Source organism: Neophocaena asiaeorientalis, unplaced genomic scaffold (assembly GCF_003031525.2).
Source record: "Neophocaena asiaeorientalis asiaeorientalis breed wild unplaced genomic scaffold, Neophocaena_asiaeorientalis_V1.1 scaffold246, whole genome shotgun sequence".
Lineage (NCBI taxonomy): Eukaryota > Metazoa > Chordata > Mammalia > Artiodactyla > Phocoenidae > Neophocaena > Neophocaena asiaeorientalis.
This window is the reverse complement of record NW_020174551.1, coordinates 4,004,484-4,019,631: the sequence shown is the minus strand read 5'-3', so window position 1 is coordinate 4,019,631 and position 15,148 is coordinate 4,004,484. Positions and strand designations below refer to the sequence as shown.

At 39.2% G+C, this 15,148-nt stretch overlaps 1 protein-coding gene across 2 annotated transcripts in view; it reads right to left on the bottom strand.

The window, feature by feature from the left end:
- CDK15 (cyclin dependent kinase 15) overlaps positions 1-15,148 on the bottom strand; it is an 88,209-nt gene that overhangs the window by 46,601 nt on the left and 26,460 nt on the right. For both annotated transcript variants that reach the window (XM_024757400.1, XM_024757401.1), the window contains exons 7-8: positions 11,147-11,270; positions 9,426-9,546 (exon numbers count right to left, since the gene is read on the bottom strand). In XM_024757400.1, coding sequence (XP_024613168.1) covers positions 9,426-9,546; positions 11,147-11,270 — 245 coding nt within the window. The remainder of the gene's footprint in view (positions 1-9,425; positions 9,547-11,146; positions 11,271-15,148) is intronic.

Below are 15,148 nucleotides of genomic sequence, written 5' to 3'. Positions count from 1 at the left end.
AATCTGGAGTCTAAGGTTTTATATATATATATATATATATATATACATATATATATATAGTGTGTGTGTGTGTGTGTGTGTGTGCGCGCACATGTGCAATGCACTTAGAACACTGACAAGACAAACAAAATTCCTAAATCAATTGTATTTCAGGACCTAGCATATCCGTATCATAAATATCAGTGCACTGGTAAGAAAATAAGGCTGTTCACCTTAAGTCTGAGAAGGAAAGATATTTTTCAGGTAAGCACTGTTCTTCAAAAACTATCTGATTCATCTTCCTATTTTTTTCATTTATTCTTCAGAACTGTTTTTTTTCATTTGCTTTGTAAACAAGTAGTGTGGCTTTCATATTTTTTATTTGCTTCTTAAACAAGTTGTGTGGCTATCATCTATTTTGCCCACCCCAGACTAGCCTTAAAGCAAACATTTTAAATAATCTGAACATTCAGGTCTAGATAGAGAACCAGCTCCTATTTCCTTTTATTCCTCTGTTTTGTTCTTAAATCTTCATTCCTGTGGCTCTTCTTACCCTACATATCTTTAGGCTTCTCAGAGGATTTCTGCTCTGTGGAGATACCCTTGGGGCAGCTCATGTAGATGAAGTGGAACTTCACATGCAGGAGAAAAAAAGACCTGGTGATATCAAAGAGTGAACCCTTCCAGAAGGGAGAGATGCAATGGGTCATTTTATTGCTCCAACTGTGGTTCTCCAGTCAAGTTAGACGAGACAGCTTACATATTTTCTGCTTTTTCTGGCTCTCTTCCTAGTCTTTTCTCTATTCTGAGCATGAACAAATTCTTCCATAAGAAAGAAAAAGATTCCTCAAATTCCTTAGGCAATCTCTGGAGAAATAAACCATCTCAGGAGTTTTAGGTTTGGGGAGGTGCAAGGAGTACATAAGAACATTTTTGGGAGAAGTGAATCAGTATTTCATTTTTCACTATTGACATTAATTCAGAACAGCATGATATATGGCAGTGACACGATATTTCCATTTGCTTTCCCTGGGCCACTCTTTATATTTGGAAGTTTGCAGCAAGAAATCTGACCATAAAGAATCTCTCAGGCAGTGACAACTTTCCATAGTCCTAAATCCAGCAGCTGCCTGCAGTTAGTTTTGAATAGAGGACTTGTCTACCAAAATAAATCCTTCTTTAAAACCCAGTTTACATGGTTCTGAAGAACCTAGGGGCAGGACAGGAATAAAGACACAGACGTAGAGAATGGACTTGAGGACACGGGGAGGGGGAAGGGCAAACTGAGATGAAGTGAGAGAGTGGCATGGACATATATATACTACCAAATGTAAAATAGATAGCTAGTGGGAAGCAGCCGCATAGCACAAATCAGCTTGGTGCTTTGTGACCACCTAGAGGGGTGGAATGGGGAGGGTGGGAGGGAGATGCAAGAGGGAGGAGATTTGGGGATATATGTATATGTATAGCTGCTTCACTTTGTTATAAAGCAGAAACTAACACACCATTGTAAAGCAATTATACTCCAATAAAGATGTTAAAAAAAAAATAAATCCCAGTTTACTACAACATGGATGAACCTAGAAAACATTATGCTAAGTGAAATAAGCCAGACATGGAAGGATAAATATTGTATGATTCCACTTATGTGAGGTTCTAGCATGGTCAAATTCATAGAGACAGGAAGTAGAATAGTGGTTGCTAGGGACTGAGGGGAGGGAGTGACAGGGAGTGATTGTTTAATGGGTACAGGGATTCATTTTGGGATGATGAAAAGTTCTGGAGATGGATAGTGGTGATGGCTGTACTTGATGCCACTGAAATGTACATTTGAAAATAGTTGAAATGGTAATTTTTATGTTATATATATTTTAACACAATACAAAAAAGTAAAAACAAAACCAAAAACAGTATAATCATCCTAAAACACTGAGTTTTTCTCTTCACTGAAGCTGCTAATGGAATCTTTTAAGGTCTGAAAAAGTGGCAGAAAGAGAAGAAAAGATGTTGGGAGATTAGAGGATGCTGGTTGTAAGTGCTGGGAATAGCCAATATGTCTTACTTGTATATTTTCCATAATCTAACTGTTTGCTTTGGGCTTCCCACGGACTCTCCTGTTCCCCACGGTTTACTGTGAATGAGAGGCTCTTGCACTACGTGTTATAATTAGTTTCATTAAGAGAAAGGCTCTAATGCTCACCCACTGTCACCTGCCTCCTACAAAGGCATTCAGTTTGTACCCTACAGGGTTGCATGCCTAGCAAAATAGGATTTTTTCCCCTTTTCTTCTGTTGTAATCTTTTCCCTGCCCATTTCCCTCTTATCACTCTGAAAAGAAAAAAAAATGGGGAAGAGGAATCCCAGGGTAAACACCCAATATCTAACAGTTACATAGAGAGTGAACAAATATAGTAAACTGTGGAAAATGCCTATTATTCTATTTCTACATTACTTTTTGAGTTTTACTGGACAAACAACAATAATGAAATCAATAGGAGTAATGGCAATAACTTTAACTTACAACTGTATTTTTATTCTGTGTCATCATTATTCATCAATGGAATAACATATGTTTTTGTATATGTAGTAAAAAGTAAGGGATACATAGTTTAAAAGAGATTTAAAGAAGTAGTACATGAGCTGAAGAAATTATCCAAATGCAGCACAGAAAGTCAAGGAGACTGAAAATATGAAAGAGAGGATAAGAACCATGGATGATAGAAAGACATAGTCTAATAATCTTTCATTGGAGCTCCAGAAAGAGAGAATGGAATAGAGGCAACACTCAAAAAGAAAATGGCTGATGAAAAGCATGAATTCATCATTGGAAGAAGCACAATATGCAACAAGCAGGGTGAGTAAATAAAAAAGTCCACGCTAGACACCTTATAGTGAAAACTGCATAGTAACAAAGGCAAAGGAAAAATCCTTCAAAACGTCCAGAGAAAATGGGAGATCACATGCAAAAAGGGAAAGACAAGAAGGCCAAAAGTAAACTTCTCTACAATTAGGCTAAGAGCAATCTTCACAAGAGCAGCAACGGAAGACAAAGCTGGGGAAATGGTATCTCCAAAGTTCTGAGAGAAAATAACTGTCAATCTACAATTAAAACCTTAGCATGACTACCTTTCAACAATGAGAGTTTACCTTAAGAAACAAAAGCAGAGTTTGCCACCAACAGGCCCACACTAAAGAAAGTTCTAAAAGATTTATATCCAAAGAAAGGAAAATTATTCCAAAAGTAAGATTTAAAGTGCATGAAGGAATGATGAACAGTTTTAAATTTATTTGCACTTAATGAAAATAGCTTCAAAGTATATAAAGCAAAAATGAATAGAATTGTTCATTGTTGACAAATCAACAATATATCAAACAACTTCAATACATCTTTCCCTGATAGCTTAAGCAGACAAAAATTATATAAAGACAATGTGAATAACACAATTAACAACCTTGAAGTTTTGAACATATGTAAAAACCTATACCCAACAATTCAGGAATACACACCCTTCTCGAACACATGGGAAATAATTGAAAACACTGATCACGTACTGGGCCAGTGCTTCTAACAAAGCCAGTGCTGCTAGTTCACTATCTTTGGTGAAACACCAGATTTTTCTCAATTTTTTGCTAACCTTTGATTTTGAAAAAAACAGTAGAAAGAACTCTTTTTTTTTTTTTTTGCGGTACGCGGGCCTCTCACTGCTGTGGCCTCTCCCGTTGCGGAGCACAGGCTCCGGATGTGCAGGCTCAGCGGCCATGGCTCACGGGCCCAGCTGCTCCGCGGCATGTGGGATCTTCCCGGACCAGGGCACAAACCCGTGTCCCCTGCATCGGCAGGCGGACTCTCAACCACTGCGCCACCAGGGAAGCCTGAAAGAACTCTTTTATATCCTTCAAACAGATTCACCAATTGCCAATATTTTGCCTCTTTGGTTTTATCATATTATCTATCTATCTCTCTATCTATCTATCATTTATTTTTTCTGAAGCAGTGGAGAGTAAGTTGCAGATACAATGACTCTTCACCCTTAAATACTTCCACATGTATTTTCTAAGTACAAAAGCATTCTCTTACATAACAACAGTGCAATTATCAAAATCAGGAAATTTAACATCAATCCCAATAGTACTATCTAATCTACAGTCCATATTTAAATCCCACTGATTGTCCCAGTAGTGTTCTTTAGCTCCATCTCCCCCAACATCCAATCTAGGACCATGCATTGTGCTTAGTTGGCATATCTCTTTTCAGTCTGGAACATTTCCTCAGCTTTTCTTTGGCTTTTAAAACCTTGACTCTGTAGGGGAACGGAAAATGTCACCCCAAGATATGCCACCCTGCCATAAGAACTGTTATGAGCTGAAGGCAACTGAGAAAAAGCAAACACCGGATGAGCTCTTTGCTTCTCCCTAGCTGCCTGAAAGGAGGGCATAAAATCCCCTTATGAAGATTCCCCCATTCCCATCCCAGGAGGGGAGAATAACCTTATCAACATATGTAGAGATGGCACCAAGAAGAATCTATGTAAACAAACCTTGCTAAGTAACCCTTATCTACCACCAGGGTGCTCCATACACATATTCACCTTCCACAATTACCACCCCTAAAGAGTCCAGAAACCCCTTTCCGGGACTTCCCTGGTGGTCCAGTGGTTAAGAATCTGCCTTCCAATGCAGAGGACATGGGTTCGTACCCTGATCAGGAAATTAAGATCCCACATGCCAGGGGGTAACTGAGCCCACACACTCTAGAGCCCACGTGCCACAACTAGAGAGCCCACACACTGCAACTACTGAACCCATGCTATCTGGAGTCCGTGAGCTGCAACTAGAGAGAAGCCCGTGCACCGCAACGAAGAGCCCTCACGCCGCAATGAAGATCCTGTGTGCTGCAACTAAGACCTGACGCAGCCAAATAAATAAAATAATAATAATAAAAGAAACCCCTTTCCTTTGTCTTGTTACTTCTCTACAAGTGTATTGTCCTTTGTAAGAATGGTATAAAAGCCTCCAAGGCTAGCTGTTTCTTTGGGGATTGTCTCTTCTTTCCATGAAGTCACTTCCCCTGTGTCACATAAAACTTTTAACATAAAATAAAATGTGTGTGCTTTTCTCCTGTTAATCTGTCTTTTGTCAGTTTATTTCACAGACCCATCCATTGAACCTCAGAGGACAGAGGAAACTTCTTCCTTCCCTACAACGCTTTTAAAGCGTACAGTCTAGTTACATCGTAGAATGTTCCTTAGACTGAGTTGATCTGATGCTGCCTCATGATGTGACTCAGGTTATGCTCTTTTTCTGCAGGAAAACCACGTATATGATACTGTCTCTCCAGTGTGTCCTATTAGGGGGCGCACGATGTCAGTCAGTGCCATTATCAACAATATCAACAATTATCAACTCTAATCACTTGATTAAGGTGATGTCTGCCAAGCCTCTCTACTATAGTTACTATTTTTTTCTTTTGTAATTAACAAGTAATTTGTAGAGAGGTACTTTGAAACTATGTAAATAAATATTTTATTCCTCATCAAATCTTCTCCTCTAGTTTAGCTATGATGTTTCTTGTTTGAACCAATTACTACTATATTGCAAAATAGTGATTTTCTAATTCTGTCATTTCTTTTCCAGTTATTATTTGGCATTCTACTGTATAAAGGAGCTTCCCTTCCTATCTATCTATTGATCCATCCATCCATCCATCCATCCATCCATCTGTTTACCTTCAGTATGGACTTATGTATTCTTATGTTATTCAGTGGTCTAATACATTACATTACTCTCACTGTTAGGATGCTCAGAAGGTACCAGCTTTGGCCAGCGGGAGTCTCTTCAAGCTGCTTCCCACATTTTTTTACATATTCCCATCATTTTTTGGTCACTTTGTTAAAAAATGTTCTGGCTTAACAAGATGTTCCCAGCTCATCTTATACTTTCCCTGACCCAGCCTCAGTATTGGCTACTTCTCCAAAAAGGCCTAGTTCTTTTCAGTAGGGAATGGCATTAAGAAAGCAATATCTGGGTAGCAGATCAACACTTATGTAAAATACAATAATATATTTCTTTTTTTAAAAATGTACCTAGGAGAATCAAATGTGAATCCTCTCTGAGAGACCACACTTCATCTGAGCCCTCAAAAAAAAAAAAATCCCACAATTAAAATTCCAAGGATAATGAGCATATCATTGTCAAAAACAACAAAACACACATGGAGAAAAGATACCATATGGAAGAAACAAAAGAAACAATAAACAACAGAAACAGACTTACAAGGAAGGACCTTTGCTCTAGATATATAAGAGCTTAGAGAGGAAATTATAAAACTTTACTAAATGGCATTAAAAATGAGCTAAACAGATGGAGAATTATACCGTGTTTAATAATTGGAAGAGGATATTACAAAGGTGTTAATTATCCTCAAAGTGTTCTATAATTTCAATGCAATTCCAATGAAAATACCACTAGGGTTTTTCATGAAACTTGAAAGACTGAGTGTAAAATTTATATGGAGAATCAAACAGGAAAAATAGGCAAGATACTCCTGAGGAAGAAGATGAAGTAAGTGGTGAGACTTATCCTAGCAGATATCAAGTATTATTATAATGCTATAGAAATTAATACAGTAGGATGTTGGTACAGGGACAGATAAATTGACCCCAGTAGAACAGAGTAGAGAGCTCAAAACAGACCTATGCATTTATAGAAACCTGATATATGAGAGATTTGGCATACAGATTGCTGAAGAAATTAGGGTGAGACCACTGGGTTAGCATAGAAAAAGTCAATTTCCAACGTATTAAGGATTTAAAGCGAAAGGAAAAATTTTACAACTTTTTTTTTTTTTTTTTCCGGTACGCGGGCCTCTCACTGTTGTGGCCTCTCCCGTTGTGAAGCACAGGCTCCGGACGCGCAGGCTCAGCAGCCATGGCTCACGGGCCTAGCTGCTCTGCGGCATGCGGGATCTTCCCAGACTGGGGCACAAACCCGTGTCCCCTACATCGGCAGGCGGACTCTCAACCACTGCGCCACCAGGGAAGCCCTACAACTTTTAAAAGAATGTACTGGATATCATTTTGACCTCAAGGAGGGAAGGATTGTTTTAAACAAGAAATAAAAGGGCTAACCATAGAGGAAAAGACTGATAAAGTCAGCAGCATTAAAATTAAGAACTTTTGTTTAAAAAGACAACATAAAGATATGAAAACATAAGCCATGAACTGGGGAGCCTGCTTGTAGCACTCATAACTGATAAAAGATTAGTATCCAGAGTATAAGAACTCCTATAAATCAATAAAGAAAGAAAGGGAGGAAGGGAGAGAAAAGGAGAGACACAGAAACATAGAGACCAAAAGAAAATAAACAAAAGACACACAGAAGTATTTCATAGGAGAAAAAACACAAATGGCAAATAATCCATGAAAAGACATCCAGCCTCATTACTAATTAGGGAAATGCAAATTTGATCACAACATGCTACCATTCTACCCACTAACTTAGCAAAAATTAAGAAATCTGATTTTATGAAGTTAGTGCGGATGTGGATAAGGGACTATGATACACTGCTGGTGCATAAATTGTTACACCACTTGGAGAACAATTTGACACTATTTCATGAAGTTGAACATTCATATACGCTGTGACACAGCAAATCTACTCTTAAGTAAGTACTCTAGACATATCCTTAAATATAAGTACCAAGTATATTCAAAATAGCAAAAAGAAATAAAACAAAAGGCAAACTAAATAACTGAAATGTTCATCAACAGAAAATAAAGTGTAGCCACATAGATCAACATGGATGAATCTCAGAAACACACTGAGTTAAAAAAAAACAAGTCACAGAAGACTAAAAACAATGTAATATCATTTTTATAAAAACTCAAAAGCAAGTAAAATAAAATAATATTTTTAAAATATACAAAAATGTAGAAATATTATTTTTTAAAAGGGTAAGGGGATGACGACAAGGACAAAAATTCAGGGTAGAAGCCCCTCTGGTGGAGGGGCAGGCTGATGGGAAAGGGACACGAGTGGATGTGACAGTACTGATGATGTTTCTGGTTGTTACATCGGGTAGTGGGCTCATGGAGTTCACTTTACTATGCTTTTAATCTACATCAGTTTTCTCAATCTTGACACAATTGACATTTTGGGCTGGTTACATCTTTGCCATAGGGGGCTGTCCTGTGCATTATAAGATATTTAGTAGCATCCTTGGCCTCTACCCACTAGATGCCAGGAGCACCCCACCACCACCCAGCTGTGACAATAAATGTCTCCAAACACTGCAAGGGTCCCTGGGAAGCAAAATTGATCCTGGTTAAGAATCACTGATGTACATATTTATATATTTTGAATGTTTTAAATGTTCTATAATAAAACAAAGTTTAAAAGTGACGAGAAGAAGTTTCACTGTCTGTGAAGCACAACTAGGAAGTGATCATTAAGAGCTGAGAAAGCCAGAGCCTGCTGAAGGCCTTTGAAGTGACAGTGCAGAGCAGTGAGAGCTGACAGTTTCAGGGGGGTTTGACTAGCAGGTGATATTTCAAGAAGTGCGACTGGGTATCAGGAAATCAATGGCTCCAGATATACTGACGGAAATTCTCTTCAACTTTTCTCAATTCTTTGGGAAATTCAAAAGCTTAGTTTAGCCTTTTAGTGTTTTTTTTTTAAACACGGCCTTCTATTTATATAAGACCATCTAAGGAGTTGAAGGAAGCCCATACATTTTGTTACCTTTGAGGAGGTGGCTGTGACTGCAAATTTACCACACAAATGACTGGGATATTTCCAGGGATCAGAGCCAGATTACATAACACCACTGCTCCAGGATGATGAGTGGCTGACAGCCCATTCTCACCACCGCACCCAGTTAATCCAAGAGCCTCTCCAACAGTGTGGCTCTACTTGATAGCCTCTATCTCATTCTTACATTTGCACTACAGTCCCCCTTAACCCCTCATGGGGAGAGTTTATTACCCTTATTTTAAAAACAAAGAAGCACAGACACAAAGAGGATACATGGCTTTTTTGAAGATAACGTAATGCAGAGTAACTGATTAGAAATATTGGCATGAAAATCAGGTCTACCGAGTCTTGGTATTTATGGTTTTTTCACCAGGCTCTGAAAGGTGTTTGGGCATGTGCAGACATGTGTGTGTGTGTGTGTGTGTGTGTGTGTGTGTGTGTGTGTGTGTGTGTATCTGTGGTTTGGGAGTATATGTATGTTTCCCTGAGGACAAGGGAGAAGACAAAGGATTGAAGAGAAGAGCTAGAAGGAGGGGCATTGTAAAAATCAAATGAGATATATATTTGAAAGTACTTTATATTTCTGTATACAAATATGATTGTCATTATTAGAATGATTATCTAAAATGTAATACAGGTAATAAAACAACCTTCACGGGTAGGATGACTCACATTTTCTTGGCACTAGTTCTTACCATATGTCCAGTTCAGAGGAATATTCAGTGGCTCCCAGCAAGGCATCAGGAGGGCGGTACCAGAGAGTCACAACTTCTGAAGAGTATGTCTGGCTGGGAATGGACTTGGCCCGAGCAAGACCTGACCGAAGGGGGAAAGCACAGAACTCACTGTCCTGAGACCTTCTGGAGAGCCACAGCGATAAAGTCTGCCAAGGAGAGTATAATTGGCAGAGTAAACAACATTTAAAAAATAATACACAAACTTTGGTGCTTTTAATAGAGCTACTCAACTATCTTGATTCTTACGTACCTCTTCATCAAATGAATTTCTCAAAATTTGGCCTACTTTGCAGCTAGATGTGGGCTTCCTGGCAGCTAAGTGTAGCAAGGCAACTAAATTTTTGCCTATTTGATATGAATAGAAGTGATGTGTGAACTTCATGGAGGGGTTAAGTGTTGGTCTCTTTTCTCCTTCCTCCAGGCTGTAGTGGCTGCCATCTTGAAATAGGCCGTGGGGCAATACCTAGGGGTGGTGGGGCCTCATGACAGAAGGAGAGTGGACCAATACACCATGGGGCCACTACAGAGCTCTGACTGCTTAGGTCAGACTGTTACATGAGAGAACGTGAAGCTTCGAGCATGTATACACCTCTGTAATTTGGGCTTTCTGTAACAGCAATGGAAAATCGATTCACTACTACTAGGGCCACCCTCCATTTCTGCAGTCCAGGAATTCCCAGTTTAGTAGATACAGGGTGAGGGCTGTTGATCCACATTACTTATTTGGCAGGACCTTAGCTGGATCATTCTCAAGTGCTCCTCTACAAAGTCAGAGTACTTTCATCGGTTAGCTATTTATCTCACTGGATCACATGATCTATAGCTAGAAAAAACCCTGAATAGATGAGTTCACTGTTGTGGGGAATTTGATAAATGAATGTCTGTTAAAGGCTTACTGCAGCTATAGTAGCATCATTTGACATCTGCCAAACAGAGAAGAGTGGTTCCTCAGCTTATACAGAACCAGTTTTTCAACAAAAATTTATTGAGCACCTGCTATGGTGCCAGGCACTAGGGATATAATGACAAGCAAAAATGGATCCAGGCTGCCCTCATAATGCTTATAGTCTAGTGGAGGAGACAAAATCATCACAGAAGTATGTATGTGTGTATATATGTATAATTATAAACTGTGATACGTGCTAAAATGGAAAGACACAGTGATACTCAGGGGAAATCTGCATCACTTTGATGAGAATAAAAGCCTCAGGTACCCATACAGGCCCACTATATAGATACATAGGTGAGCAGGAACAGGCGTCCTGGAGCCTCCATTCCAGAAGGAGTCCATCCTACAATCTGGGCTTAACCTCTTTATCCTGTCATCCTGGGATAACTTTGATCTAGTCTGATGGAATTTGTACATCCACCTAGATTTAGGTAAACCTACCAAGTACGTTCACTCTACAAAAGTCTTTACATCAAAAATGGCAGTGAGGTAGTAGGGGTAACCAAGTTTTAGGGTCTGATTAGACTGAGGCTTGATGGAACCCTAAGAAGTTACCAATCTCGTCCTATTTCTTGCCTCAATCTTCCTATATGGTTGTTTGAAATCCTGACAAAGCATCATGTTCCCCGGTTCCCACTTTTCAAAAGCCAGCCCTAGTTGATGCTTTAAACATGTGCACACAAAAGCATCATTGTTCATAGCCCAGGAAGAGACTCGGGAGGCGACTTACCAAAATCAGCCACTTTGAGTTCTCCCAGGTGACTGATGAGTAAGTTCTGAGGTTTCAGGTCCCTGTGGAGAACGTGTTGGTGGTGGATGTACGCCAGGCCCCGCAAAAGTTGAAACATGAAAAGCTGGAAGGAATGAACACCTTATCTAAGCAGATTTGAGCCACTATGTGTTGATTTATCCTCTAAATCAAAAACAGTCATCTGAAAGAATATAGTAAAAGGGTCTCTTGAGAGACGAAAAAAATTGAAGATTTTGCATTCAAACGGGATAAAAAGGACAAGGAAAGTCAAGTAAGTAGACCATGTCCTAAACAAAGGGATTCTGGCTTTTCCTGACATCTCATTTCTTTGACACTGAAGGAATTACCTTTCTTTAAAAATCTAAAGTGAAACTTTGAATTTTCCGTTGGAACACTAGTTATTGATTTAGATGTGAAAGATTTAATTTTTTTCCCACTGATGAACTTGGCATATAAGATCAAAGTTGACCTGGAAATGATATTCTAACATTTACAACTGCTTAAGTTTTCCAGGCTCTCTGATACAAAACCCTTTTAAAAACAGAACACAGGGAGACCAGACTGGGAAACATATCCTTAGATGGTATTAGGAAATAAAGGAACCATTATCTTTTTAAACGAATTTTTAAAGTATTAAGTTCAAAGTGAAAACAAGGGAAATATACAGTAGAGATTCAGAGGGAAAATATACCAAAATAAATTAGACCAAAAAAAAAATGAAAAGAGAATAAGGAATAAATAGTATAGAGAAGAAAAAAGGGGGCAGGGGGGAACAAAAGGAGAAATACATTCTAGGCCTAAATTTTAAAATGTTGCTTGTGGTTACAAGGCAGAGAAACGAAAGACATTATTAGGTTCCCACCAAAACACAAGCTTAAGGAAAAAAAAAAAAGAATGCTAGTATTCCAAGTGTCTTTTGTTATTTTCCAGTGCCACTGGCAACTGAGAATTCAAACACCAACATTAGTGTTTACAAAGACCTATGCCAACTGAGAACATGTTCTGGCAGTTTTGAAAAGACAAGGCCAGCCCCAGCATTCCTGGGACACGGGCAAAATAGTAGATGCAGAGCCATGCGGATAAATCCACTTTTTCCATCACATCTTGGAAACTAGGAACTTCAGAGATGCTCGAACCTGCAATGACCTAACAATGACTTGGACACATTGGAATCAAGTTGATGAGTGCCATGGTCTGACCAAAGCGGGATCCTGGGGAGTTTACCTCCCACTGCACAGCTGTGGCTGCATGGGCTCCATGCAGTTCCCATATCATGGACCCCAAGCCGTTTAAGAATGTTAACATTTTCTTGAGGCTCCTACTTCAAATGTTCGCTGGTTCTATGAGTCTTTCTCATCCCAATTCTTTCTCTTCCTGGTGCTTCAAACACACACACTGTATTATTCATTTTACCGTTCATCACATCACTCAGCTGCCAAAGCACAAAAGTCCCATAACGACATTTCAACCCTCCGATCGGTTATAAACATAAATGTTCATGGAAGAGACAGTAAAAAGGACCAACTTAAATTCCAGGTAAAAGATAAGATGCCATAGTAGGTGCTTAAAAATGTGTTTTTCAATGTGATAGTAGTAAGGAAAGAGGGAGATGAAGACAGGTGAGAGACAGAAGACAGAGAGATGGTGACCAGCAAGGGACAGAGACAGAAGGAAGGGAGGGAAAAGAACATGTACTGAATACCCAGGACCTTTTGTGATCCTCAAAACAACCCTGTGAGGAAGATATGCTTGTCCTTGATTTATATCTAAGAAAAATAAGGCTCAGGGAAACATTAAAAACATGTCTAAAAAGAGTCAGGGCCAGGTCTCAAATTCAGACCTGCCTGAAAGTCCTTGCTATCAAATATGACTTTCAACTTTGTGACACTCTCAACCATGCCCTCCTTGAAACTGTCTCTTGCCTTGACTTCCATAAAAATGCATTTTTCTGGATCTTCTGTATTCGTAAAAGCTGCTTCCCTCTGCCCCTTGCTGTCCTGTTCCTCTTCTCACCCCCAAAAGCAAAAGTTCTACCATCAGTTCTTTTCTCTTTCTGTTTGCTCTTTTGATTATCCACTTTCTCGTCTTTAACTACAAACTCCATGCCTCAGTTACCCTCAAATCTACATCTCTAGCATACACCTTCCTCCTGAGAACCAATCTCCTCTTCAGTTGCCTACTGCTCATTTCCTCTGGCTCTCCCACCTCAATGAGAAGCTCATCATGTCTAAAACAGGACTCTTCCGCCTTCTCTCTAAGTCGACTTCTTTTATTTCTGTTAATAGAGCTATAATTCTCCAGGTATATCACAGCCCAAATCAGTCATCTTTGACCTCATCCTTTCCCTCCACAAGCCCAGTTAGTCACCATGTCCTGGCTGAACTCTTGTTTTTCACATTCCTTTCTATTTGTACCTTCACTACCATAATTTATCACTTCTTACCTAGAAATTTGCTACTCAAAGTTTGGTCCTCCGCCAGCAGCATCTGTATCACCTTAGAGTATGCTAGAAATGCAAAGCTCAGGCTTCACCCTAGACTAACTGAATCAGATCCCCAGGTCATTCATCTGCTCACTGAAGCTTGAGAGGCACTAGGCTAGCCCACATCAATAAACTCCTAACTGGAATCCCTGACTCCAGTCTCCTCTCTTTAATCCATCCCACAGACCACAATTACATACATTTCCTTCTGATCGTGTCATACTTTTTCAATCAAACCCCTTTAATGACTCTACTGTCTAAGGAATAAAGTCCACATCTTAGAAAGTGAGGCTCTCAGCCACCTATCCAATCTATTTCTCCAGACTAATATACTCCATTTCACTAAGATAGTCTCTATTTCAGGCCAACAGAACCAGAGATGCAGTATGGCACTGGTAGAAAAGAATCTTAACCAAGAATCCTTTTTAGCAATGACAAAAGCTGGTTCTACAACTTCAGGCAAAACATTTGTCCTTTCAAACCTTGGATTCTAATTCTTCAGAAAAAGAAAGTTAGACCAACCCAGTGTTTTTAGTGCTTTTTTTTTAAAATTGCATCCTCCACTAAGAAATATATATGTTTCCAGTTTTCACATTCATACATAGATAGAAGCGTAGCTTCAAATGGAAAAAAAGTTGCACAAAATAATCCTTATTCTTACTGAACGTAATATACCATAATATTTTCTATTCTTTTCTCATCCATTCCATTTCATTTTTTAAAATGCTGGTTGCTAATCACCAACTGATTTCACAGCCCACTAGTGGGTCAGAACCTGAAGAGTGAAAAACACTCTGGTCCCTTCAACACTAACAGTCTATGGCTCTGGGGTCCTCTTCCTTGAACGCATCCTCTACTCCCCTGCTCTGTACCTTTGCTGAAAACATTCCTTCTTCCTCTAACATCTTCCCCTATTCCAGCCTCTTGAAATGCATTGCAACTTTAAAGGTCTGGCTTATTAAAACCTCTTAAAATGAGAAGATATCTTTTACTTCTTTGCATGTCTACAACGTTAGGTCTTATTTCTTACTTGGTGTTATTCACAAATGTCCTGTAATAGTATTGGTGTGTATGTCTTATCTCCTGTTTTTGGCTCTGTGTCCCTTGAGGAATCATGTTTTCTATGTCTTTCTACTTTGTTAAGCACTTAGCACAGTGTTTGGAATGAGAGTCACTCAAGCCTGAAAATGTTCTATCTTTCTCACAGTTACTCTTTCTCCAACTGTTTTTCTATTTAATCAAACCTCTAGTTCCTTGACTCTTCTGCCCTCTCCCTACCTATCAGTAACCTGCCTATCTTCACTTCCTTCCCTCAGATTGGACTCAGTTTAGAAGTCTCTGACCATCCCTTTAACCTCTCTCTTGACAATCGCCAAATATCTTGCCCACTTGTCTTTTTCTCTCACATGTCTGGCAAAGCCCCAATTATCAATCAATCCAACTATCTACTTTCTCTGCTCCTCTATTTGAACTGCTAAGCACTGCCAGAGAGAGAGAGG